The sequence below is a fragment of the Pelodiscus sinensis genome, chromosome 24 (genome assembly GCF_049634645.1).
Source record: "Pelodiscus sinensis isolate JC-2024 chromosome 24, ASM4963464v1, whole genome shotgun sequence".
Classification (NCBI taxonomy): Eukaryota; Metazoa; Chordata; order Testudines; family Trionychidae; genus Pelodiscus; species Pelodiscus sinensis.
Genome location: NC_134734.1, coordinates 23,158,489 through 23,185,692, shown reverse-complemented (window position 1 = coordinate 23,185,692; position 27,204 = coordinate 23,158,489). Strand labels below are relative to the sequence as shown.

Below are 27,204 nucleotides of genomic sequence, written 5' to 3'. Positions count from 1 at the left end.
CCTTAGGCCCCGCCCCTCCGGGCCCCTCCCTTCCCTTAGGCCCCGCCCCTCCGGGCCCCTCCCTTCCCTTAGGCCCCGCCCCTCCCGTAGGCCCCGCCCCTCACCAGGAGTAGCAGCCGCCCTCGGCCTCCAGCACGAAGGGCACGCGGAGCTCCGGGCTGAAGGGCAGCAGCACCTTGGGCACGTTGAGCTTGAAGGGGCGGGCGGGGCCCAGGAGGAGCAGGAGGGGGAGGGGCAGGAGGAGGCGCGGGGGCGGCCGGCCCCGCCTCGCCGGCCTCATGCTGAAGTCGAGGTGCGGAGCGGGGACAAGATGGCGGCGGCCGTCGAGCGCGGCTCCCGCTCTCTGGCACGCAGCTGCTCTGCGCATGCGCCCAGACGCTGCTCCGCTCCGCCCTCTCCGCGTGCCACCCAACAACTGCGCATGCTCCGCCGGGCTCTGCGCACGCAGGCTGCCCTGGACGCACGCGCGGGTAAGCGTGGTCTACTCGGCCGTGGAGCCGCAGGTTCGAGTCCCGGCGCAGGAGGGACTCAGCCTGGGTCCCCGTGAGAGGCAAGGGTGCTCCCAACGCCAGGGCCAGGACTCACATTCTGGCTGCAAAACTAGGTTCCAGAGGCCCCAGGGCAGAGGTAACTTAGAACAAGGCGCTAGGAGCACTGTGCCCCCTAAGCACTCCTGGGCCAATTTCCTCAGCCCCCACACACGTTCTGGTCTGCAGCCCTGCTCCACCCCAGAGCCAGCTGCATGCTCTCCGGGTGCAAAGCGAGGTCACGCTGGAAGTGGGCAGGAGGAAAGCAGCACAGAGCCATCTGCTCAGGAGAGGAGTGGGCTGTGAGCCTGTTGTTTTATACTGAGCCATGTCTGAGCAGGGGGGTAAGAGAGGGCAAAGGGAAAGGCAGATAAGGGGAGAGAGGCACAAGCACTTGCTGCAATGCCATAGTGACAGTCAAAAGTCCTTAACTACCCAAACCAGGCTCCTAAAATCATCTGTGAAAAGCTTTGCCTAGTGCTCCAGGTGCTAGGGCAGCTGCCTTCAGGATTCTCTACCTTTGTGAGCCTAGAAATGTTTTTAACAACTGCTGAGTTCTTCCCTCCCTGCTGTGATGTGGCTCCAAGCATGGGAGCACTGGGAAATACCCCAAGTTGCAGCATGGACTTGGGATAAAAATCTTGTAAGGTTGGCACACACCCAGCAAAAGCCAACCCCAAATGCCCTGTGGAAATCTCCAGAGCCTCCAGGTGGCCTCCAACCGCAGGAGGTGTGCTAAGCAGCTGGGCTTCACCTCTTCCTTAGCTCCCTGAATGGCTAGGTAAAGTGAAGAGCTTTAAGAGCTTCACCCCTCCCAAAGGCTCTGTCCTTTGTCCCAGCATTTACAGTGCAAGGAAACAGGGTCCACCGAAGCCCCATGTGAGTAGGGGAGAGGTAGAATCGCTGCTGTGGCTTGGGAACAACAGCCAGAGGTACTAGGAAGGGCGGCTGCAGCAGCAGCCCTTGGCTGGCAGTGGTTTCCACTATTAAGAGGGCTCACAATTCGGTTCAATGGCTCTTAGCCCCCCTGCATGCAGGAGAGGTGCCTGTTGGAAGGTCTAGGTGGACCATACCATCTTGTAAAGCAGGGGTGGGCAATCATTTTTGATCAAGGGCCACTTCAGAAACTTTTGAAGTGTCTCTGGGCTGCCTGCAGGGGCAGGGGCAGGGGCAGGGGCAGGCTGCTTCAGTGCTTCCCCACCCACAGGCCTTGATTGGTCCGGGTGGGGGAGCATGCAAAGTCTTTGTCCCTGCCAGAGAGAACCACCAGCTGTTCTGAGCAGTGGGCAGCTCTCTCTAAGTGCTCGTGCCCCCAAGTCAGTTAGGGCCTGGGGTAGGCAGAGCACACAAGTCTCTTACTCCCTGCCCCCACCCTGCAAGGGAGTGGGGTGCTTCAAGTCACCCATCAGCTGTGCAACAGCCGGTGATTGACTAAGTGCCCTGCCCCTTGCAGGGTGGCAGCAGATTCCGCCCTTGCCCTGATTGGTCTGAAGGTGGAGGTGGGGAAGCACGAAGCCTCTTGCTCCCTCTGGAGTGCGGTGCTTAGAATAAGCGGTGCCCACTCCCCCCTCCCTAGGCCCCGATTGACCTGGGGGCAGGGGAGTTGCAGGATCTCTATGGGCCGGATCCGGCCTGCAGAGGCCCTTTTGTAAAGTAAGCAGAGTCCTCGAGCGGTCAGGCACGAAGTGGTGGCAGAAATGAAATGGGCTGAGGGTGAAAGCACCTTGCCAAGAGCAGGTCTCTGCAAATCGCACCAAGGTGGAAGGCAAGAACACAGCACAGCAGCCTCTGCTCCGCCAATAGCACCAGGGTTTCCTGTGCTCCCCCCCTCCCCCCAGCTGGTCTGGCAACTTACAGGGGGACTGACAGCTCTTTGGGGCCAAGAGCAGCTCTGTCCCGGGCCCAGCAGGCTACACCATAATTCCTTGCAGTGGGATGTTGAGGAAGCTGTGATGCAAATGGGAACAAGTACAGCTGGCACAGGGCCCCACCGCACCCCTCCTACTTGCAGCATGCCCTAGTTAAGTGATGTGATTTTTTTTTCCCCTCTTCCTTCCCCCGCTTAAGGTTCCCCCTCCCCTGGTCAGACAAAGCTTTGGCACTTTCCCTTTTACTGCAGCAGGGCTGCAAGGAGAGGGTGTGGAGCTCTGCAACTGGCATGTCCCTGCAGCATTTCCACAGCTGCCCCGTAAGCATTAAATCTTTGCTTTTCATATGCTGGTGCCGGTACCATTTACTCCCCGTACTCCTGACTCTCCTACCGTGAGGAAAACAAGCCAAGGCGGTATTTGTTTAGCTCCAGTGGAAGCCAGCTTGCAAGTCTTGTTCTAATTTACTTTCCCTAACTGGGTTTCAACACACAGGGAGATTCTGCCTTCTAGTTATGTGAGCAACATATGGTCCTATTTAGCCCTGAGTCTTCCACAGCCATTTTACTTCCCTGCTGGAAGTTAAAGCCAGCTGTACAACTGCCACAATATTTGTTCCTTAGATTTTACTAGGAGACTTATCCAGCATTACTTAGATCCTTCAAGGCAGGGGGGTGCAGGAGCGGGGGGTGTGATGGGCCTAGGAATCAGCTCAGAGGGTTGGAAGGTGTAGGGCATGCAGGATTCAGGCAGGGGCTGTGCTCCCAGGCTGGCAGTTGCTGCTCCCCTGTGGTCATTTTGCAGTATAAAATGGTCTCTACTCTCAACCCTCTGTCTGGTTGAGAAGCAATCGGATTCCAGGCGCAACCCACTGTCCTGGCACAACCAAGCCCTGACAGCAAGGTATGCTAAGAGGAAGCTAAATACCACATGTGGCCATCCTAGCTCTTAGGCTGTGTCTAGACTGGCCAGTTTTTCCAGAAAATCAGCCGCTTTTCCGGAAAAACTTGCCAGCTGTCTACACTGGCCCCTTGAATTTCCGCAAAAGCACTGACTTCCTACTGTAAGAAATCAGTGCTTCTTGCGGAAATACTATTCAGCTCCCATTCAGGCAAAAGTCCCTTTTGCACAAAAGGGCCGGTGTAGACAGCTCAGATTTGTTTTCCGCAAAAAAGCCCCAATCGCGAAAATGGCGATCGGGGCTTTTTTGTGGAAAAGTGTCTGTGCCAATCTAGACGCTCTGTTCCGAAAATGCTTTTAACAGAAAACTTTTCCGTTAAAAGCATTTCCGGAAAATCCTGCCAGTCTAGATGCAGCCTTACTGTTTAAGAGCTCTTGAAGAAACTGATGTAGACAGACTCACTCTACAGCAGATCTTTTAAATGTTTTGAGGGGCTTCTGAAATAAGTGGACCTTGCTAGAAACAAACATGTTTCAAAGAATGTTCTAGCTTAATAGATTTAGCACCAGCTGCCCCATCTTCTAAAATCCTCATGATTTCATGACAGTGAGATGCATTTTTAAGAAATGTGAAGAGATGGGGAGCTGCTTCCCCCCACCCCCAACAGGGGGGAACAAAGGGTGGGGGTAAGGAGACTGGGTTATTCTGCAGAAAAGAGCCTCTGGCACTGTGCATTAGGTAGTTGCACACTTTCCCCAGGCTAGTGGGGCTTTCTTTTTTGCAGCAGGCTTGAGAAGTATTCCCGAGGGAGCCGGACTCTGGCCCCTTGGGTGCCTATCAGCTATCTGAACAGGTTTTGCAAGAGTGGCGGGTGCGGGTAGGTCTTGCCTTAAAGCAAGACCAATTCCTTTATCTTCTGAAAAGTGACAGGCTTGATAAGATCAGCTCAAGGGTACACGGACAGGGTGGGCTTTTGAGCAGGGGACTAGCTTAAGCCTGCGGACGGTCCAGTCCTTGGAAAGAGGGAGGGTGCGTGGAGCACTGTAGCAACAGCTTGCCGTCAGCTCTCCAGAAGGGTGAATGCAGTGCTCTCATTCCCCTCCTCCCGACTCCACGGGGTGGAGACTACAGCAGTTTCTGTGCTTGGGGGAAGAAACTGACACTAGGACCGAGGCAGCCAGCACCAGTTCCAAGATACCTTTGGTGAGGCCTGTTGAGGTGCCCTGCCCTGTAGCTGCAGTAAAGGTCCATATAGCAAGGACAGAGGCATCTGACAGGACCAGCTGGGGCCCGGCTAGTGCTTGAAATCAATCAGGGGCCACCCTTGAGGAGCAAAATGAAGAATTAAACTCCCACGCCCCATGGTGCTCCCCCCACCCATGGAACCCAAGGCTCAGAGCTCCCTCATGCAGCGAGGGGGGAGGGGTGTTAGCACTAGGCTCCCAAGAGTTAATAGACGTGGAGCCAATGAGGAGGGGCTCAGTGTGCAGGCTGCCAGGGCATGGGGGTCTGAGCAGAAGCATGGTAGGAGGGGTGCTTACCTGGCCTAGCTCCCCAGGGCCCTGTGCTTGGAGGCATTGGGCTCCCTGCTGCTCCCATTGGCTGTGATGGGTTGGAGCCTGCAAGCAAGTGCTGTGCTGCCCAGCTGGGGAAGGAAGAACAGCAGAGCCCCTCCCTACCCATCTTCCACAGCAGAGACCCACTGCTGGTGTTCCAGCACCATGAGGGGGCCACAAGGCTGGGGGGGGTACAGTACAGGCACAAAGGGGAAGGAACTCAACTCAGCTAGGCCTGATCATGGCAAGCTGGGGCTGGATCAGGCCCAAGGTTCCCCATCTCTACACTAGACAGTCACCTGCTTGACCTGGAAACGCTAGTGCCAGCAAGTGAATGGCTTCCCTATGTCCAAGTGCCCTCCCCCAGCCACAGCATACAGAGCATCGGGCAGGCTAGGCTAAGGAGGCAGCAGGGCCGTGATATGGGACAGGGGCCCGATGTGGTGGGTGGGAGATGAACTGGTGACTGACTCCTGCAGACCACCATCCTTAGACATGGAAACAGCCGGGGTGTACAGCTGCTTCATTTTAATCAAAGCCCATTATGTCTAGAAACAGCATGGCGGGAATGGTTCTTTTATTTCAAAAGACAATAGAAGACAGTTGTCAATTTTTGTATCAAAACACCTGATATGGGAATTCCTCCAGCTGGCCCCTACAACCACCATGCCTCTCCGCAACACAATGCAAATCACCCAGCACACTGTGCCACCGCGCTGCACAGGGGCTGGGACCTGCTGCAAGACAAGAGCGCGCTCCTGGGGCAGGCGGCTGGCAGCATCCCCTCAGTGTAAGCAAAGCTCTGCATGCACAGGGCTCTGTGCAGCACTTAGTGAAGGCAGACATGCCCCCAGGGGCAGCCGGGGGGAGGGGGGCAGGCTGTCGGCATCCTGTGGCCCGAGGGGAGAACGAGTGGCACGCAGGACGACAAGACGCCTGACTAATTCTGCCATTCACGAGTCTTCTCTGAAGAGGTTTGGTCTTAGAGAAAGCAAGCCAGCCTGCTCTGTGCGCCAAGGCTCTGCAATGCAAGGAGAGCAACCTCACAGCTGAGACTGAATGCCTCTTTCGGGGGCAGGTGCTCCTGCCAGAGACCTAGATCAGACAGGGCAGCGTGAGGGCCCTGCAGAAGAGATCGTGGCAAGAGCTTGCACGCCCAGCCTGGCTACTCTAACTCAGCAGCCAGAGCTAGCACCATCCCCCCACTGCTGCTTCCCCCCCAGCGCCGGCAAAGGGAGCAGCGCTGATGAGCAGGAGAGGTTAATCTCAAATTTGAAGAGCCAACGGCTCACGGTGCAGCTTGTGAGCCCGTTATTTGGAATGTTTACAATTGCTACAAAAGATCGTTACAAAACGTGTACATCTCACACCTCCGCCAGACATTACTGCATTGGTTGCATTTCCCTTATGATGCTGTTTAAGCTCTGCCCAACCAGATGACCTTTAACCCTCAGGAGGCTTGGCAGAAGTTGGCTTGGTTGGCCTGGCAAGAGAAGGACCCGTGGGGTTAGAGGGCAGCGTTGGCTGGGCTGGCCCCCAGCAAACCGCTGTGTGGGGCAGAGGCAATGGCAGGGTCTTTACATGTCGTTCAGGTCGAGCAGGGTCTGGTCCAGCATTCTTTGCGTGCAGAGATGCTCCTCTTTGGTGGATTTCAGTTTATCTAGTGGGAGGAAGAGTCACAGTTACCAGTCACGTAATGCCCATCTCAGCCAGGACGGTGCCTCAGTTTCCCAGCACTGCTCTGGTGAGCGCATTTGGCCGGGGAGGCAGGGCCACTTGCAGCCGCAAGCAGGGGAGTTGCCTGCCTTGTTCCTGACCTCTACTAGTGCTGCTGCTTCCACAGAAGGCAGGCTCCCCATGGACCCCCAGCTACTGCCCCCCGCAGTCTGCATGCAGATGTCAGACTCAAGCCAGCCTCCCCCGGCACCCAGCGCATCAACATTTGCCTGTCTCCAGATTCAAAAGCCAAAGCGCAGCTTTGCCTGCCCCAGCATGACCTGCTCCTTCGAGGCAGAGGAGAGTCCCCCTGCAGGGGGCGCCCCACAGCCCATGCTGAGGTGGGTCAGAAAGGTCTTGCCAGCCACCCTGGCTCCTAGCAAGCCTGTCTACAAGCCACTGCCTCTTGCCCACAGCAATCCTGTTCTAGGACAGCAGGCGGCAGAGCAGGGGATGCGGGTCAGCCTGCATCTCTGAAGCCAGGAAAGAGTCCACAGCCCAGGGGTTTTCCAGCTAGGTACTGCGGCCCAGCGCTGGGTGGGGACACGTCAGGCACTGGGGCTCAGGTGAGCAGCTTCTCCCCCGTCCTGGCACTGCAGACTGTGCTGTGCCCCAGAAACAGCTGGTAGCAGGCCCAGGTCCTGTGTGGAGAGCACAAGGCTCCACGCACTGCCCCCGCCCCATGCTCCCTTCAGCTGGGAGCCTGCCACTGGCTGCTTCTAGGGTGCCAGGACAGGTGGGTCACTGCACCGCTAACCTGGAGCCCCTCCTGCCCCCAAAGCCAGAGCCCCCTCCTGCAGCCTGAAGCCCCACCCGGGGAGCCCACATTAAGCTGGGTCACAGCATCCAGTTTCATCCACCGGGTTGTCAGGGAAGTTGGAGAACCACTGCTCTATCCCACAGCGGACCTGGAGTAAGACGGGGAAGAATGGCCCGGACATACTAGTACGCAGGAGCACTGCACGTGCTTTCAAGCTGTTTGCTATTTGCACAGCCTGGCTCCCGCTGCCAGCTTAACTCCCCCATACGCAGGGTCTCCCAAGGCAGCGCCCCCCCCCCCACACACACCAGGTCTCCCGCAGCAGCATACGCCCCCCCCCCCCATGCACAGGGTCTCCCGCGGCAGTGCTGGTGATCAGCGAAAGCATCGAGCATTGCTTTGGCTTTCAGGACACTGCAGAGCAGATGCAGTGAGCCCAAGGCAAAGAGCCACTGCCCTGGAGACTCAAGGCAGCTCTGCCCATGACCCCTGGATGGCCGGGTCTTTGGGCTTCTCTGCACAAGTTCTCCTGGGCCCCCTCCCAGTCTGCCAGTGCAGAATGGAGGATACAGCCTCCAATGCCTCAGTACATCCTCGGACAACAGCAGCTCTCAATCCGCAGTCTCAGCTGTGGAACCTGCCTGCGCCCCCCCACGCCCTCTGGCTTCTCCCCAGGCTGTCTGGGTGGAGCACGGCTTTGTGAAAGCAGCACAGGTTTGCAGTTCAGACCACCAGGTCACTTTATTGTCGTTAGGAACAGCCCTCCAGCCGCACCACAGGAGATGCTACACACAATTCAGCATACAGCGTGTTAGGTCAATCACAGCACTTAGACATCATCAAAAGCAGCATCTACAGCAACTCACTAGTGGAGACAGGTCTCCAAGTTAGCCCCCACCCTCACACCTGACTGGGGGCTGCTCTCCCGGCTCTACCAGAGGCTCCCTGCCACACGACTGCCCAGAGCAATCGGAATCAGGAGAATTCCAGCCAGTGGGAGGGGGATGCACTGGGAACAGAGGTTACCTTTGAAAGTAAAGTACATTAGAGGATAGACTCTAGCTGCCTCATTAAATAGCAGTAACTGCACAAAATCTGCTAATCTGCCAGTCTTAAGAGTGATCAGATTTCACTGTGGTCCACAGCTCGTGCTCACAATAAGCTCGTTTAGTGTCATTAGTGGGCCCCCTTCTCAGTCACACAGATCATGCAGCGTTAACTTCAGCTCGTTAGAGAGCAGGCGGTTTCTCTCAAGCTGGCTGTACAGGCGCTCTGCATCAGCAACAGGAGCATTAGGGGAACAAGAGGAAGAGAGAAAAGAGAGAAAGGGAAGGTTAGTAGAGTACCCAGAGGAGCGAGTCATACCACCCCTCCCCAGGATGTGGGATTTGGAGGGTCACAAGTCAGAGGCAGCGGAGACAGGAGGCGGCCAGCACCGCAGACCTGCTTTCCAGCTCAAAGCCGGGGACAGAAGCCAAGCGTGGCGAGAGTGGAAGTATTGAGGGTGCGCAGAGGCAGAGGAAGGAAGACGGATTGCCCCGGAAGAGGGGGCTGGGACGGGAGTGTCTTGCATCCAGCAATAGGAGCTGTTGGGTAGGCACGTCAGGCTTCCAACCACCCGAGGAGGACATGGCTAAGTGAGGACGAGCCTTCAGGCAACCCCATGTGCTTACACAGCAGCTGTGACACTGACAGGCACAGGAAGCATCCCCCGAAGGGAGCAGCACAGCCTCGCCCGTCCCTGGCTTTGCCAGGCTGGCAACTCAGACAGGACCAAAGCCAGTTGAAGACCAGAGGTGGGTTCAGGCCCTTAGCGCCCAACAGCAGGGTGGTCAGCCACAGGGAGACCCCTCAAGCACCAGAGACGAGACACAAGGGTCGCTGGGCTTCCCGCAGAGCGGCCAACACAGGAGCCTGCCTCCCTTTCCAGAGAAGCCCCAGGCAGCGGAGCCACGCACTCAGGACAGCCAGCCAAGCTCTCCTACCGATGGGTCCTGTGGCAGCCAAGAGCCCAGCTCAGGCATAGGCCCCCCAGGCCAGTTAGCTACCTGGGGGAGTGGTCCCCAAGAGCAGCCACCTTTAACGTGGTGGGAGTTAAGAGCAGCTCCTCTAGGCCGAGCCACAGCAGGGCAGCCAGCCAGGACACCAGCCGGCAATGGACCGGCCCCACGCCAAGCTGCTTGGTCAGGGCAGACAGATCCCCTTTGGAGACTGCAGACCCTCACTCCCTACAGCAGCCTGGGCTTCCCCTTGGAGGTCCCCACCCAGCAGTCATGCTAAGCAGGCCCTGGCCTGGCAAGAGTACGATTGTCGCTTCAGCTGCAAGGCCATGTCACCGAGACGCCTCTTTGTATCCCAGTGGTAACGTTTGCCCTCCAGAGTCCGAATGAACACCGCCCCCCAGACAGTCCTGACAGCACCACATTCCCGTCAGGCAGTGCTCAGCAATACATCTTGCTGGGCAGGAAGCACTAGACTCCCGGGGGGAGGGGGCATGGTTTTGTCCAGCCAACATGGCGCACAGATCAGATGGGTGTACACTGGTCAGTAACAGCTGATAGGCCCTTCAAAGCAGCCCTAGGACTAGGCTGACAACTGCAGGCCCCTCCTTGTCCACAACACACCCCCCCCGGATAGTGGGAGTCCAAGTTCCCAGCAGCACATGTCAGTGAGACAGAGCAGGGCACGGATCTAGGGGCTGACAGGTGTTTTCTGCTCCCCAAATAGCTGTTTCTTCTACTTGGTCTTCAGCCCAAGGCTGGGATATCTGATTGTTTCACACGAACCCACCCATTTTTAACAAGGCGCCTCTGCTGATTCCACACCAAGCCTGTGCAGCCAGTCCCCAGATTACAGGATTTGGGGGTGGGCTGCGTGGGCTGAAGCCTACCATTATCTAGAGTGTGCCTAACAATTGGCCTTGAACAGATCACAGCACTGGAGCAGGAGGGGGAGCTAAAAGCCTGGCTACTGCTGCTTGCTGGGACCCACGCCCTGTGCTGGCAGACTCAGCAAGCTGGGGAGGCCCAAAAAGCAAAGCATGGAAGTGTAACACCAGGGCTAGGCTAACTAGAGCCACAAGCCAGAGACGCTATCCCCAGACTGGGAAGCAGAGGGAGACTTAGGAACCAGATCTCTCCCTCCCTCAAGTTCGTTTACTGCCCAGACCTAAGGGAGAAGTGTCACTACATAAGAATGGCCGGACTGGGTCAGACCAAAGGTCCTTCTAGCCCAGTATCCTGTCTGCCGACAGTGGCCAGCACCAGGTGCCCCAGGGAGGGTGGACCGAAGACAATGATCAAGCGATTTGTCTCCTGCCATCCCTCTCCAGCCTCTGACAGACAGAGGCCAAGGACACCATTTTATCCCCTGGCTAATAGCCTTTTATGGACCTAACCTCCATGAAATTATCTAGCTTCTCTTTAAACTCCGTTACAGTCCTAGCCTTCACAGCCTCCTCTGGCAAGGAGTTCCACAGGTTGACAACACGCTGTGTGAAGAACTTTTTTATGAGTTTTAAACCTGCTCCCCATTAATTTCATTTGGTGACCTCTAGTTCTTCTATTTAGGGAACTAATAAATAACTTTTCTTTATCGGCCCTCTCCACACCACTCATGATTTTATAGACCTCTATCAGACAGCACCAGTGCTCTGGAACCTGCATCTGTCCCGCCTTTGTGGGACGCTCAGGTGAGGACAGCTGTGCCCTGAAGAGCCGATTCTAGGGGTGTGAGCATGTACCCGTTTGATAAGCCTGTGCTCACTGATTAATCCGAATGGTTCTATGCAGACCCCCCACCCCACCCAGAGGCAAGGGGGAGGCAGCAGCAAGACAGGTGAGAACTGGCTCCCGCAGAGCCACCTGCCCCCCTTAACGCCCATCACTGATAGAGGCAGCAATGCAGGGGGCCATGCAGGCACTGGTGCTTGCGGGGAGCCTATATGGCAAGGCTGTACAGTGCAGCCTTACGGGTTTACAGAATCCACTGCATTTGAACACCCCAGCCTGGCAGGTCCCCCCATAAAGCTTTCATAAGCGCCGGTCAGGAATGACCTTCTAGGGGTGAGCTAGCATCACTGGCAGGAGGGGCCTGCTGACACCCCTGCCCCATCACTGGCTGGCTCCATTTACACTGCTTAGACCACAGGGGAGCCACCCGGAGCTGCGAGTTCAGCGAGAGGTTGGCTGAGTGGCTGTTGCTTAGCTCCCCGGCGCAGAATGAGACTGTTTAGCACAAGGGCAGGCAGGGCACTTGCACTCTGGCCCGGACAAGTCATTTCCAAGGGCAGCGGCGTGAGGAATAGTTGCTTCTGCCTAACTAGGCTAACAGGTCTCCAGCCTCCCAGCGTGAGCAGCTGAAGGAGCCTTACAGCAAGGCGACGAGGCAGGGCCCGTGTCCTCCTAGGGTACACTCGGAAAGCTCCGCTCACGCTGAGAACCTCAGACGCGAGCGCTTCAGGGCAGGGATCCGTGCCACCTGCACACAACTCCTTGCAGGACGGCTGCCCTCACAGTTACCCAGCCAGGTTTCTAGGCTGCCCAGATGAAGCACAGATAATGAGGTGAGCAGGCGGCAGCCCGTCTTTTGGGCCCCATAAATGAGACTGTTACCCAGAGCCCGACTCCTGCAGGGTTATGGGCTGAGGTTCCCCTTTGCCCTGGCATAACAGCTCTAATAACAGGGAAGCAGACACTGGGTGAGGCAGTGGGCAGGCCTCCTGGAACTACCCATAGTCACTAGCCTTTTGGGGAGGCTAAGTCATGTGACAAGGATCTGTATGCAATGTGACCAGTTCCTGTCCCCAGCTGGGAACCCAGCAATGCTCGGCTGAATACCCTACAGTGCCCCAGATCTGCCGGCAGACTGTTGGCCATGTGGCATCCAGGGATTTCACACAGGAGCTTCCACACCCTTCAGCTTGATGCCAGGATCTCGGTGCCACTAAGATACAATTCAGTGGGTGCCCGACCAGCAGGAATTCACGTGCGCTTTTCTGTTAAGCTTGTCACCACCACCCCCACCCCCCCACCCGCCTGGGGGAAAAGACCTGGTGTAGAGACTCCAGAAAGCCAGCCTTCGATTGTGGCCATGCTGACTGCCTCATCCAGGGGAACCAGGAGCTGCCAGACCAGGACAAATGCAGCTTCCCCTTTCTCGCTGCAACCACAAGGAGCTATTCAGCTCTTACCGAGCGCTCAGATGCAATTCAGACACGTGAGCAAGAACAGACAGAGGGAGAACTTAGTGCATGAAGAGTTATATATTCCACTGACAGGGAAGTGACTTGGGCCTGGAGGCAACGCTGAAACGGTTCCTGGAAGCCTAGCAATCCACTGCTCAGCAGCAGCAGCCCCGACACTCCCAGCGACGTACACAGACGTTGTTCCTTCAGTGACATCATGCTCAAGCAACGGCCAGGACAAAGGGAGCTTTGATTTGACATGAAATATGCAGATGAGAACAGCCAGCTTCCCGCTCCACTCAGCCCCTGGACCCAGACCCCCTGGAAAAGCAGCCCCTCTGAGCACAGCCGTGTCTGGCACAATAGGTCAGACAGAGGAAGCTTTGTTTGCGTGCAAGTGCAGCACAACTTGGGGGCTGTAACTGCTCCCATGCTTGTGTTTATTCCCAGGGATGCCCTGCACAGTCTAACTGGACAGGAGAGTAGCAGACAAGTGAAAGGTGCTGATGCAGAATAAGCCACCAAGCAGAGAGGCAAATCCAAAGTGGAGTTTGGAATCAGATTTATCTGTATGAAACAGAAGAGACACTTGTTTTAAGAAGCCCTTAAGGTAAGTACACAGCAAACTTGGGTTTCTGGATGTTAGACACTGAGAAGGCAGCATCCTCGAGAAGATCAGCCTTCCTTGGTTAGTGGGCAAGACAGCATGCAGAGTCCACAACAAGCCAAAGCTAGCTTCAGTAACCGCTGCTGGCTACTCCCCACGGAGTGCTCTGCAGACAGTCTAAAGGGATCCACGCTCCCAGGATTAGTCTAAAGGGATCCACGCTCCCAGGATTAAGACTAGCACTAACTGCAGCCTCTTCCACAGTAGATCTTGCAAAACAGTGACATCTCTCCTACAGGAAGCCTCCTGCGGAGTGACTGAACTGCATTACTGACAAGTTAAAATGAGTTCACGGCAGTTCCCTACAACATACTAGTGTTGTACAGGCACAAGGAGTTAGTCACAGCATGCTGACAGACACCGCCACATTCATCTAGAGGCACAGACCTGCAGAAAAACTACCAAGCTCACACACAAGACAGCTTCATAGCCAGACTATCAGTCACAGCAAGCCAAGCAAGTCCTGGCCATTCAGCCTGCTCAAGCAGAGGCAAACACCACCGCAGCAGCTGATATTTACATGGAAGTCATATCATTGAGGGCGTGGTCCAGTTCCTCACTAATTGCTTTGTACTTCAGTTTCTGGGCATAGAGCTCATCTAAAGAGGTTTGAAGAGAACAGAAGGAATGAGGAAAGGCAGGGGAATAGTGCAAATACCCAGAAGCGTGGAATCCAGGAACAGGACAAAATGAAGTCAGAGGTGGAAAAGCTGCAACTACGTCATTAGGAACCCATCAATCCACTTGGTTTGGAGACAGGGAACCAGCTTTGACATTATTCCAGAGCTGCCTTGTAGGTCAGATACCAGCCCCTAGATGAGCAGAGCCAATAACTTCAAGCCAATGCAACATAAGGTGGGTTGACTCGAGTCGACTGCATCCATAGTAACTAATGGAGAGATGTAAGCAGGAAAGCAAGAACCCCCAGTTTGGGGGAGGGCTGAACTGGTCCTCCAACAAGAGGGCAGAGATTAGCAAAATGGGTATTTACCCCCGTTTCAATATGAAACACCACTGAAGTGTTACCGTGCTTAGTGCTTTCATGGTCTAGTCTACAGATCCAGGGAATGCCCATTACAAGAGCCTACCATTAGGAGAAATCCTAGCACACAAGCCACACCTGTCCAGTAATCAGGAGAAAAATCAGCAGGACCCTAGAGATGCGGAATCCAGCCTAGACCCACCCTGTCAGCGCCACAATGCCGAGGGAGTAAGACTTCTAGCTACAGTACAGCAACCAAGTGCCCAGAGGCCAGACTACGTCACTTCAGCCACAGCCTGTAGGTCAGAGCCAGCTCACGAGTCGTACGTGCCAAGCGGAACCTGCAGGTTCTTTGCAGTTGTAATGGAGTGAAGCCTTTCGGGGCTAAGTGGCTTGCAGCAGTGTCAGCCCCAGAAGCCAATATGCAGGTCCAGCTCTGGGGGCAACATTCGCTGTACTGACCACAGGATTTCTAGCCTGAAGCGACCTTTGAGAGTCAAGCTTTGATGGAGCCAAGAGGGTAGTTAGAGCCAAGTCTGGAGTTACAGGTCAGCGATTAACTCAGACTCCCTAAGTCCCTAGGGCAGGGCAGGTTGTGTTGGGACCGTATTGAAGCCTGAACTACAGCTTTCCAGAGGGGATTTTACAGGCTGAGGCTACTGCTGAAGACCAGAGTCATCCATGCTTCTGGCTCCCAGCCAGGTCTCTCGTGTGGGGGACATGAAGCAGGTGAGGATCATTCCGGAAGCAGCCAAGATCTGCTGTTCGACAAGGCGGGGCAGAGGCTCTGTGTACTGCATGGCTGGCACCCCCTGAGCAAAGGCTTGATGGGCCTAGGGCTCAACAGGACTAGTGCGATTACTTCATCAAAACCAGAAGAAAAAACCTTGAGGCCATCAAGTCCAGTCCCCTGTACTCATGGCAGGACCAAGCACCACCTAGACCAGGGTTTCCCCAACCTATGGGTCAGGACCCAAATATGGGACGCCATTACATTTCATAAGGGTCACCAAGTGTCTGCCCCCCTCCCCCCGTTTTTAAATTGCCTTGGGTCACCAAGTCTTCCTCAACTGCCAAAATGGGTCCCCATCTGGAGACGGTTGGGAACTGTGATCTAACCTGCTCTTTGATTTCCAGTGATTGGAGATCCCATAACCTCCCTAGGCCAGTTATTCCAGTGCTTCCAAGCTACATCTCCCTTGCTGCAATTTCAGCCCATTCCTTCTATCAGAAGTCAAGGAGAATACTTTGTTACAAGAGGAAGAATCTGCTAGGTACTTGAAAGCAGCTGTGTCCTCTCAGTCTAATCCAGACTAAACCAACCCACTTTTCAATCCTCCCTCAGGCCGTGTTTTCTAACCCTTTAATATTTTTGCTCCTCCTCTTGAACTTCTCCAGTTCACCGAGCTCTCTCCTGACATGACAGCCCAGAACTGGACACAGTACAAGCTCAGGATGTTAAATATCAGCTAACTCAGTCAAGTAACCTCATGAATTTAGTTACTCTGCTAGTCTAGAGTCCCCAGGGGCAGGTGCGCTTCGACCCCACTCCCAGGGAGCCCCTTGCCACTCCACGCTGCTGCCTCTGATACACAGGGAGCAGCGCGGGATGCAGGCGGGAGCTGATCTGCAAGGGGAGCCAGTTTAAAAGCCAGCTCCCCTTGTGGATTGGCTACCTGGCACCCTGTGCTCCTGCCTCGGACTGCTGCTACCCCGTATCAATTTGCGAAGGGGGTCTGAGCTCCTGGATCCGGTGAGAGCCAGAACTGAGGCAGGCTGCTGGCCAGCCTGCAAGAGAGTGGGGGAAGGGAAACGCATGTAGCCTATAACAGTGTTTCCCAATTGGTGCTCCACGGAACCCTGGGGTTCTGCGAGGAGCCGGCACTCCCCCGCCCCCTCTGAAAAAAGTGTGTGCTGGCTAGGGCGGCAACTTGTGGGGGCTCGTGGTGCCCATGCTCCAGCAATATTTGGAGCTAGAGCAGGTCCTCCCCCCCCCCCCCCCCGGCCCCAGAGCATCTCCCCCCCCCCCCCCCCATGAGCAACCTTCTCTGAGCTCCCCCTTGCTGGCTGCTGCTGCCCTGTGCAGCGTGCTCAAACCTGTGGGTGGGGAGACGCCCGGACGTGACGTAACGTCACGGCCCGGGATTTTAAACCTGCTGGACGCTGTGTGGTGCCGCATGGCTGAGTTGTGGGTTTGGAGTCTGGGGACAGAGCACAGACTCCGGCCCCACAAACTGGGAGAGAGGGGGAGAGGGAGAGGGAGAGGGAGAGGGAGAGGGAGAGGGAGAGGGAGAGGGAGAGGGAGAGGGAGAGGGAGAGGGAGAGGGAGAGGGAGAGGGAGAGGGAGAGGGAGAGGGGCTTGTGCAGAGGGAAAAGGGGAAGGGCTGGGAGAGGAAGGTGCTTGTGCAGAGGCGGAGGGGAAGGGAAAGAGAAAGGGGAAGGCACCAAAGGGACAGGGGTGGAGGAGAGACATGGCAGGAGGCCAAGTGCAGACAATGAGGAAAAGGACAGGAGGGGAGGGGTGTCAGTGGGAGGGGAGAGGGGAAGGGCATTGGGGGCTAGAGGGGCAAGGGGAGGTGCTGGGAGAAGGCTTGAAAGAAGGGGTGGGCATGAGGAAGGCGGGGATGGAGCAAGTCGTGTGAGGGCACAGGGGAATGGGAGCACAGGGTGGTGAGGGGAGGGCATCAGGAAAAAGGGAGCAAAGGGGGAGGCACCAGGAGGGTGCAGGGGTAAGAGAAGGGGCAGGTGCCAAGGGATTCTGGGGGTGAAGCAGAAGGACAGACACCTGCAGGGGAGAGACCACCACCATCAGAGATGCAGGGCAGGTTTCCAGAGGGAGGTGTTAGAGGGGATGAGGAGGGAGAGGGGATGAGGAGGGGTAGCTCACATGAGAGTGGGGCTACTGGAGGAGTGGGCACAGGGAGGAGAGAAGGGCTGGTGGAGGGGGCAGGCTGCAGGAGGGCTGAGGGCAGTGAGGAGGGCAGGAGTCAGGACAGCAGAGGAGGGTGGGGAGTGGGGGGCAGCAGGTACCAGGGGAGCTGATGGAGCAAGGGGAGGAGACATGGCAGCAGAGGGAGAAGGTCGAGGTTTTTAACTTGGGTGGCACATCCAAACAAGCCACATGAGCTCAGTACTGGTGCACAACACAAAATTCGTTTTGCTCATGGGAGGGAACTCTTAGGCTGTGTCTACACTAGTTGTTTCTTGCGCAAGAGCATCTATGGCAGTGTGGACACTTGCCCAAGAAGGTGCTGATTTTAGCCATCGGGCTTTCTTGCACAAGAAATTCATGTTGCCTGTCTACACTGGCTTCTTGCGCAAGAATAGTTGCTCAAAAGGGCTTATTCCTGAGCGGGAGCATCGTAGTTCTTGCGCAAGAAGCCCTGATTTCATACATGCGAACGTCAGTGGAGTTGCGCAAGAACACGGCCAGTGTAGACAGGCAGCAAATTTTTGCACAAGAGCAGCCGCTTTGGTGCAAGATCGTGCCAGTGTAGGCACAGCCAAGGGGAGGGAGGAAGGCAGAGGCAGGGAATCAGCACTGGCTCAGCATGTATGCATGGTTTGGGGGAAGGTGCAGGGAAACTGAGCTCAGCTGGGTTGCAGAGTGGGGAGGTCCAGGGAGCTGGGCTGTGGGGTGAGGTGTGTGTGGAGCTCAGTTTGGCTGCAGGAGGAGGGAGATGTCAGGAACCAGGGCTAGTCTCAAGGAGCAGGGAATTGGCACTTGGCTCAGCAATTGTGGGACTTGGGGGAGGTGCAGAGAAACGGGGGTCAGCTGTGCTGTGGGGGAGGCATGCAGGGAACCAGTGCAGGGCTCAGCTGGGCTGAGGTGGATGGGGAGGACATACAAAACAGACAGGCAGCTCAGCAGGGCTGAGGGGCTGCAGGGAACTGGTGCTGCACTCCCTTGGATTGTGGGGGAAGTACAGGGAACCAGCAGGGGTGGGCAGCTCAGTTGGGTTGCAGGGGAAAGAGGTGCAAAGCAGCCGGGGGGTGGGGGGGGGGGGGGGGAGACCAGGAGCCCTGAAATGACCTCCCCTGGTCCAAAAATTCCTTATCTGGGACCAGTCGGGTCCAGAGGGTGCCAGATCAGGGAGGTCCAACTCCTACCCAAGTCCCCTACATTGCACCCTCCCTCATAGCCAGACACCCTACCCCCTATCTGCTCCTGCTCCCTCCCCCTGGCCAGACACCCTACATCCAGCCTGCCTTTGCACCCTACCACCCAGATCCTGACACCTTCTGCCCCCCACATCCTTCCCAGATCCTGCACCCCATCCGTATCCTGCTCCTTGGCAGCCCTGCCATCCACCCTAGCACCACTCTGGCCCCAGCACCTTGCCTCACACCCCAGCCCCCTGCCAGTCCCACTAGTGCCCAGCAGGACCATGTCCCTGATCTTAGCACCCCACCACCTGAGCCAGCATCCTTCCACCCAGCAGCACCCACTAGCACTCTGTCCCCTACCCCCACCAGCACATTTGGAGCCACATTAGTGAGGCTTGGGGGTTTTTGGAGGAGTTTTTTTGGTTTTTGTTCTTTGCATCTCACTCATGTGGCCCCAACTGACTTTTCTGCAGGTCAGTGACCTTTGACCCAAAACAGGTTCCTCACCCCTCTCTCAAAGACAATGCTAAAAACTTGAGTTTGACATTTTATTTAAAAATGAAGCCAGGCCAACAAGCCCCCAATTGGGACCAAACCCCCATTTCACTGCAGCATCATAACACTCCTGCACCACGTGACCCCAAATCTGAGCCTATCATACACTGGAACCCTGTCCTGAGCCTCTCATCCCCAAACCCCTGCATCCCCACATCCTCCGTTTTCTGCCACAACGTTCCTCCACCATCCACACATCACAGATCTGTGTCCTGAGCCCATCATACTCACAACCTTCTTGCCCTGAGTCCCTCATATCCAGCCCAAACTCCTGCACCCTCACATGCACAAGCCCTGGCTTGCTCAGCACCCCAGCCTTCCACCTGAGCCCAACACTCCCCAGCCTAGAGCCTCCTCCCCGAGCCAACAGCCCCTTCTCCTGCATCCAAATTCCCTCCCAGAGCTTGTACTTCTCACCCCTTCCCACACCCAAATCCCTCATTCCCACCTCACCCCTCCTGTCTCAACCTAGTGAGAGTATATAAGGCTGGGGATAGCAAGTGATGGAGGGGAGGGGAACAGAGCGGATGAGGCCTCACGGAAGGGAGGTGGGAGTCTTGGGGAAGGAATGTGATTTTCATGAATTGGTGGGTCCCTCTCCTCCCGTCCCCTTCCCCCTTTTGTTTGACAAACCTAGGAGTTCCTTGAAATTCTGAAAAGCTGAAAAGGGTTCCTCGGCCAAATAAAATTGGGAAACACTGGCCTATAGCATTAACCTATAAGTTTTTACTTCTCAATCAACTACACTATTATATCCCTAGTGGAGGCTTGATCAGCCCAGAGCAGAACAATTACTTGTGTCCTGCTCACAATACTCCTGCCAATACATCCTAGGATGGGGTTTGCTTTTCTTGCAAGTGTCACACTGTTGATTGCTATTTAGCTTGTGGTCCTCTGACCCCTAGGTCCCTTTCTGCAGGTCTTTCCTAGATGGTCACTCCCCATTTTGCATATGTGGAATGGATTGTTCCTTCCCAAGTTGAGGACTTTGCATTTGTCTTTGTTCAATTTCATTCTATTTACCCCAGACCATTCCTCAGGATCACTCTGAATTATGCTATCCTCTAAAGGACGTGAAACCCTCCTCGCTTGGTATCATCTGCAAACTGTAAGTGTACTCTATGCCATTACCTGAATCACAGAGATTGAACAGACCCTATCCCTGTGGAACCCCACTCATTATGCTCTTCCAGCAGAGACTACCATGGATCAATTTCCAGAGTAGTTATCCAACTAGTTACATGCCCACCTTAATAGCCATGTCTAGGCTGTATTTCCCTAGCCTAGTTAGTTAAAAGGTCATACCTGTAATCAAAAGCCTTACTAAAGTCTACACGTTCCATGTCCACCACTTCCCCCTTAGCCAAAGAAGGGTCATCAGGTTGGTTTGACATGCTTAGTTCTTTAAATCCATGCTGACTTATCACCTTATCTTCTAGATGTCTGCAAATGAATTCCTATTTGCTCCATTACCTTTCCTGGTCAAGACCAGTCACCTCAACTCCTGTAATTTCCTGGGTTATCCTCAGTTTCCATTTCTGTCTTCTGGGGATCAATCCTGTAGTCCATGACTTTTCAAAAACAGCCAACGGCTCAGATATTCCTTCCCCCCCCCCGTCAGCCCCTTGAGTATTCTAGGATGCATGACATCAGGCCCTGCTGACTTGAAGACACTGGGTACTTGCTTGTATCCAGTTATAAAAACCTAGACCATGGTTTCAGCTGCACTAATCTGACAGACATCCCGCTGTCTCAGGATGCCATACAATAGCCTTTCCTCAAGCCCAGGCACTCTACTTGCATTTGTGTGGTCAGGATAGCTCCTTCTCATGGGAATGAATCCCAGCTGCTATTCCAGGCCAACTGCCAAGTCACAACAACACTTACTCAGCCTCCAGGCTGAGTGACTAAGCTGCTCCAACAGCAGCTCGTGGCACTGGCTGGACCACTACAGGCCATACCTACAAAGAGGATTTTGATTGGGTAGCCCATCAGCTCTCCCCCCACAAGCGCCAGCACCAATGCCCCATGGTACCCGGGGCAACAGACCCCACTGGCCCATCTTAAGTGATCTTGGCCACACCCTAAATTACTTGGCTTCCCAATTCCCTGAACGTACCTTCCAAGTCATCAATGGTCTTCTCCAGTTTGGCTACTGATCGTTCAGCAAATTCTGCACGAGTCTCCGCCTGACAAAACAGCCAATAGGATGGACCATCAGCACTGCTGCACTTTGCAACACATGGTGCTAGGAGTTGGATACGGGAGTCTACGGTGAGGTCAAGCTAGCTTAGCCAGCCTCAGAACGAGGTGCTTCTGGGATGGCCTCTGGTGGCAGACAGCCCCTCTTAGGGGTTTAGCTAAGCTCCATAACCCCAGGAACAGGGGTTCCATCCACTCACCTCCTTGAGTTTGTCTGTCAGGATCTTGATCTCCTCTTCATATTTGTCCTCTTTTTGAGAGTACTGTGGAAGAGGCAGAGAGTCAAATCCCAGCACTGCGAATGGCTAGGAACTGCCTTCCACAAAGAGCAACTCAGACTTCAGGACCTAAGTCCAGACCTTGGCTGCAGAGAGGTTAGAGGCTCGCTCCTGCACCTCAACATTCCTGCCTGCAGACGCTGTAGCCAATGAGCCAAGCACAGGGAGGATGGCCCTAGAGGTGGTTTGGAAACAAACCCGAGACTGTCTGACAGGCAGCGTTAAGCTTGCTGCGTAGCCAGGCGACCACTGTCTGACACTGACCACGGCCGCCGCCACCAATGCACAGGCTGGGAGATGACCTCACCTGCTAGCACTGGTCACAGCCTATGGCACCTAGTTCTGCATCCAAAGCCATTGGCACCCACATCTGCCACTCCCCCAGCTGCACAGATGGACTCTAACCATCAGCCTGATACCAAGGCCGTTACAATTACTACAGCCCAGGGAGCAATCCCGTCTCACTGGGTGCTCTTTAGCCAGGAGGCCCATGCAGGCCCTCTGCAAGGCAGCCCTACCTTCTCAGCCTGAGCCTCAAGAGACTTGAGATTGTTGGTGACATTCTTCAGCTCCTCCTCCAGCTCGGAACATTTACTGTGGAGGTTTTACAACAGGCAGGAGAGGAGGAAAGAAAAGTGGGAGGGAGACAGGAGAGACGAAAAGTGAATCTGTGAGCAGAGAAGCCTGGAGAGCTCCTTGGAGACCGATCTCTCGTGAGCACGCCAGGTGGGATTTCACGTCCAAGCCATCAGAACACCCACACGGGTTCTTTGACAGGACACTTAGGGCCTTGTCCACACTGACAGCAAGGCCCTGGAATGGAGCAGGTAGAGCCAGATGCAGATTCATGCGGGACCCAAAGTCTTGCACGCAAAAAACTGACCATTAGTGAGTCTGCTGTGGGGAGAGAAGCTGTTCTGAGGGGCGGCTGCTGCCCGCTCAGAGGGAGAGGTTTGCCAGGCAGCAGGAGAGACAGAAGGGAGCATTCCAGAAGGAGAAGTGAAGGAGAGATGCTATTAAGGAGCTGAGGGCAGGCGTGTGAAGAGGCCACAAGGCCTTTGACACTACGTGTTAGTACCTTCTCTTCAGCCACAGCCAGACACTTCAAGTTCTGGTCCATCGATCGCATCTGCTCATCCAGTTCCCGGCAACGACTGTTAGGGACGGTCACATGATGGCACAAGCCAGGCAAGGGACAAGGGTCAAAAGGAGCAGCAGCACCACAAACAAAGCCGAGCCAAAAAAGGGAAGGGGAAACAAAGAAGAGTCATGGTCACGACATGCACGGCAGATGGGAAGCACAACTACTTGCGGTACATGCACACAAGGGACTTTGTTATACAAGGCCTAAAAGATGCCTCAGGAAGGCCCCGATTTCCCTCTTTAGACCAATTAAAGCAGCCACACCGGAGGAAATAAAAGCCCTTCCATTGTGTCGGTGCACATCCCGCATAGGAATTAGCCTGCTACTCGACGCTCTGCCCAAGGGTCTCTAGCGATTTGGAACTGGATCCTAAGCCCAGATCAGACTCTGGGGCTGATGCTCAATGGCTCCTTGTGCTGCTTCAATTCCCTGTCCAGGGGCCTTGGCAACAGCAGCAGGGGCACTGTGCATTGGCCTCCGTGCCCCACAGCAGTTTCCAGGGAAGCTAGAAGACCAGCTGCTGTAGTGACCCACCAAGCAGTGCTGGGCACAGGAGCGAGACAGAGGGGGACTCATCCTACCAGTACAAAGTGGTGCCATGCACAGAAGCTGGCCGCCTCCACCACAAGGCAAACTGGCCCATATGCACATTGCACCCATGCCCACAGAGACCCCACTCGGAGAGCACGAAGGGCCACGCCTCAGCCTATGCTTCAGGCCTTGTTTAACAAGGTTGGGGATGCCTCAGTAGTGTTAGTTCCCATGCAAAGGGAGGCATGCAGATGAGGTCCATGGCAAAATACTCACGACTCTGCAAGCTCAGCCCTCTCTTCAGTGCGCTCCAAGTCTCCTTCAATGATCACCAGCTTCCGGGCAACCTGCAAGAGGAAGCCATGGGCAGTGGCTGAGTTAGGGACTTGTGGACAGGGCTCCCAAAGGACTTGGGCCACCTGGGCTTGAGGACAGAAGTTTCCTTACAGGAAAGGTGTGGCATGTCCTCCAGGAGAGACACCTACTCCTGGGGCCCACTCAACACTTCCCACAGCAGGATCCACTGGGAAAGCCACCTTGCTCCCAAGCAGTGAGGCAAGCCAGCTGTGAGCCTCACCTCCTCATACTTCCTGTCGGCCTCTTCTGCGATGTGCTTGGCCTCCTTCAGCTGGATCTCCTGCAGTTCCATCTTCTCTTCATCCTTCAGGGCTCTGTTTTCAATCACTTTCATGCCCCTGCCCAAGCCAACAGAAAGTGAGGTGACGCACACAACGGACATGGAAATGCCCATGGAAATGCCGTTAGGCTCGAGTGCCTTCAGAGTCTGCTCAATGCAGGGCCGGCACTTGGGGTTTCTACCTAGCCAGCATATTAGGGTTCATGGGGAACATGACCTGGATCCAAGATGCTTGCCACATCAGCAGCCTATTTGTTATCTGACGAGCACCTCAACTCCTGTGTTACATGAAGGCCAGCTATCTGGCATAGCTTACACCAGAGCACTGAACCACTGTCACACTGCTGAGCTCATGGGACCAACCCATCCTGGATTCATGCAGCCCCTTCCTACCTAGCTCTCCTTGTGCAGGAGCTGAGTGTGAAGCCCTAAACACCTGGAGTGAGCTGTATATGGCAGAGCCAAGTAACTGGAGAAGGCAATCCAAGGTTCAGCTGTAACAGGCTGTTTGGTACAACAGGGTCACTGGGACACTGCTGGTACCATCACCCATTTTGGCAACAGGCTCCCACAACTCAGACCTGCAGGGAAACTCGGGTGAGTAACACTGAAGCAGAATGCCATGAAGTCAAACTCCATCAGTTGGATGTTGCTCAGGTAGGTATGCAAGATTGAACAGACTTGGTTTAAGGCCATGTCTACGCAATTACTCAGCAAAGCTTCCTCACTCAGGGGTGTGACAGACAACTCCCTAAGCAACAGTTTCATAGGTCTAAGAGGTAGCATGCAACACTCAGGAAAGTTGCTACTGCTGACAAAGCCAGCTCCCTGAGCACCAGCAACTATATTCTGTGGATGGGAGAGCTTACAGTGACGTTACAGCCACAGCTATGTGGACACAGCTGTGCTGAGTAAGCTTGGATGAAAGCCTCACCCAAGTCATTAACAGAGGCAGACTTACCAAGTGCTGAGGCAGGAGGCTGAGCTGCCTTAGTCTGCACAGTGGGCTATTACATTGGCTAAGCAGCATCTTTGCTCATGGACAAAGACCCCAAAGGGGCCCAAGCAGAAGCAGTCTAGAGCATGACCTGACCAGATCAGGTCATGAAGTCTTTCAAGGTGGAGGTTGTGACCAGTAGAGGATGGACGCCTGAAAAGACTTCGAAAGGGATAACTCCTCAGTCAGGCAAGTCTCCTCCACTACATACGTCAGCCCGTGATCCACATTAGGCATGTGGAATTTCAGTCAGTCAATCGAGTAGTCAATGGAATTTCCACTGACTAGTCCATAAGGGGGCGCTCCCTCTCCCCGCTGCGTTTCTCCCTTTGAAATGTACAAGAGCCATGGGCTGCTCTATGTTTCAAAGGGAGAGGCGCTGCAGTCAGCACTAGTGCTAGTAGGACTGTCAATCCCTGCTCCTGCCATTTCCCTGCCCTCTGCCTCCAGTGGAGATGGTGCTGCAGGAACCGGCTTTTAAGCCGACTTGCCCCAGCACCAGCTCCCGCTCCCCATATCTCCATGCTGCCTCAGACAGCAAGGGGAGGGGAGGGGAGTGACTAGTCGAGTTCCTACTCAGCTACCAGATAAGCATTTGCTTGGTCAGGCAGCTGACTAGTCGCTTACATCCCCTAACCCATACCCATCTGTAGGTTTCAGTGTTTTGTGCTCAAGCATTCGGGAGACCCACAGCAAGTCCCTCACGTCCTGCCCCACTGCTGTTTGCTTCCCCCACCCTCATCTCCAACAACCGACTCTGCAATATTAGAGCAGAGCCAGAGGAGTGGAGCCTGCAGGAGACTTGATGCATCTGTCATGCAGCTCACCTTTCACTCTCATCTGCTGCTTTCTCCGCCTCCTCCAGCTTCTGCAGCGCCGTGGCAAGACGCTCCTGGGCGCGGTCCAGCTCTTCCTCTACCAGTTGGATACGGCGATTCAAGGATGCAACTTCTGCCTCAGCCTAGGGAGGAGAGGACAGTCTACAGTGGGTCTAGCAGTTAGAAGGGCCTCAGTGCTGCTGGGTCAGTTTCCCTGCAGCCACCGACCGCTACGGAAGCAGCATCGCTCAACCCAGCTACAGCGCGGAGACTCTGGGCACTCTTTAATGGGCCGAGATTGATGCAGGGAAGCTGCTCCATGCCAGTGTCCCACATACCACAAATACAAGTCTAACTTGACCAGGAATCCAGGCAGGTACCTGCCCAACGAGCCTCTACCTGCACGGACATGACCTGCCACGTTTCCCCATGACCCAGAACCGTGCAAGGCCGGCTACTAGGATGAACGCTGCTCCTTTATCTTGGCAGCAGCCTACCACTCCGTGAATGTGGCAGCCAGCACTTTGCCGGAGAACGAGCCATGTGGCCAGCAGAGCTGTGACCATATGGCTGGAGCAAAGTTTCAAGTCAGCCAGCAAGTGCAAGTTGAGCTCAACTGTTGGAGGCAGCAGCTTGGGGGATCCCTGGACCAGGCGGGATTGCACCCGAGGTGCTGTCCAGGGCTGGTCACTAGCAGCCTTTCCATTGGGAACCCTGAACAGCAGCCTGGCATGTGGCCACACGCTTGTTCAGTCACTTGGCAGGACGTTGGACAGAGGGGGAGCTCAAGAACTGTTCTAATTCAGAATGCCGTGAAGGGAATTCTACAGCTGCAGCAACAGTGCAGGCCCGGCAGGAGTCAGCCCCACAGGCCACTAAGGAGCCAGGTTCCCTGAGCGGAATGAAATTTGTTATGGGCCCAAATATGGAGGTGGTGCACCACACCACCTTCATATCAGTGACTATACACTCATGTGGTGGGGCAGGGCCACTGGGTTCTGAGTGCTTGGGCCTGGGTTGCAGGACTGAGGTGCAGGCTCTAGGACAGGGCTAGGGTTGATGGTCTTAGGGCTGGGACAGAGGATTGGGTGCAAGGGCTCTGTCTGGGGTGCAGGGCAAGTGTAAGGGGCTGGTCCCTCCAGCCACTGTTGCCTTTGGGCTAGGGAAGAGGTGCCTGGGTCAGACCCTCCCTCCTGGCTATCAAGCTGGAGGCTAGGGTGGGGCAGCCCTCCTCCCCACCTTGCACAGGCACTTAAGGCTAAGTAGGCAGCTGCTCAGCTTACAGGGAATTTTGCAGAGGTGTCACTGCAGCTACAAGGAGCCTCAGGCCTGGTCCCCACCCAATTTGGGCCACCTAGCTCCAGCACAGATCAGTGACAGATTTCATGCCCTGTGCACCAATTATGTTGGTTCAAGCCTGGCTGCAGATCTTGCTAGGCTGACAATTCTCCCAGTGACGCTGCTGCCAGAGGCGGGTTTACAGCAGTGACCAAGGAAACCCCCTCACTGCCATAGCTGCCACTGCAGCCATTCCCCTGGGCCAAGGGGAGGGGTCAGCCAAGCCTGTGTGGGGGACAAGCCTCTGAAAGATGCCAGAGGGGCTGCAGAACACTCAGGCCCATTACCGCCCAGCCTGGGGCTGCCGATGAACACTCCCACGGAGCCACGGCCCACTGCTCCCTGCTGACTCATGGCCGTCTCACGTCTCTGGAGATCCACCTGCCACTCTAGGGCCTGGGTCCCAGCCATCGATACCCAGACAAACTCCTGGTG

The 27,204-nt window shown here is 55.4% G+C and overlaps 2 protein-coding genes across 17 annotated transcripts in view; both read right to left on the bottom strand.

Moving 5' to 3' along the window:
* NUP210L (nucleoporin 210 like) overlaps window positions 1-5,267 on the bottom strand; it is a 56,080-nt gene extending 50,813 nt beyond the window's left edge. For all 3 annotated transcript variants that reach the window (XM_075907314.1, XM_075907316.1, XM_075907315.1), the window contains exon 1: window positions 105-5,267. In XM_075907314.1, the coding sequence (XP_075763429.1) occupies window positions 105-367 (263 nt within the window). In that variant the 5' untranslated portion in view covers window positions 368-5,267. The remainder of the gene's footprint in view (window positions 1-104) is intronic.
* A 145-nt stretch (window positions 5,268-5,412) lies between these two features.
* The window catches only part of TPM3 (tropomyosin 3), a 42,632-nt gene continuing 20,840 nt past the window's right edge, over window positions 5,413-27,204 (bottom strand). For 3 of the 14 annotated variants that reach the window (XM_075907317.1, XM_075907323.1, XM_075907322.1), the window contains 7 exons: window positions 25,441-25,574; window positions 23,557-23,674; window positions 23,256-23,326; window positions 21,823-21,898; window positions 21,227-21,289; window positions 20,944-21,013; window positions 5,413-6,512 (listed from right to left, as the gene is read on the bottom strand). In XM_075907317.1, coding sequence (XP_075763432.1) covers window positions 6,430-6,512; window positions 20,944-21,013; window positions 21,227-21,289; window positions 21,823-21,898; window positions 23,256-23,326; window positions 23,557-23,674; window positions 25,441-25,574 — 615 coding nt within the window. In that variant the 3' untranslated portion in view covers window positions 5,413-6,429. Of the gene's footprint in view, window positions 6,513-7,913; window positions 8,601-12,341; window positions 13,081-13,700; window positions 13,780-20,943; window positions 21,014-21,226; window positions 21,290-21,822; window positions 21,899-22,382; window positions 22,459-23,255; window positions 23,327-23,556; window positions 23,675-25,440; window positions 25,575-27,204 lie in introns of those variants that run through there. The other 11 variants (XM_075907320.1, XM_075907326.1, XM_075907318.1 and 8 more) reach the window with 8 other exon arrangements.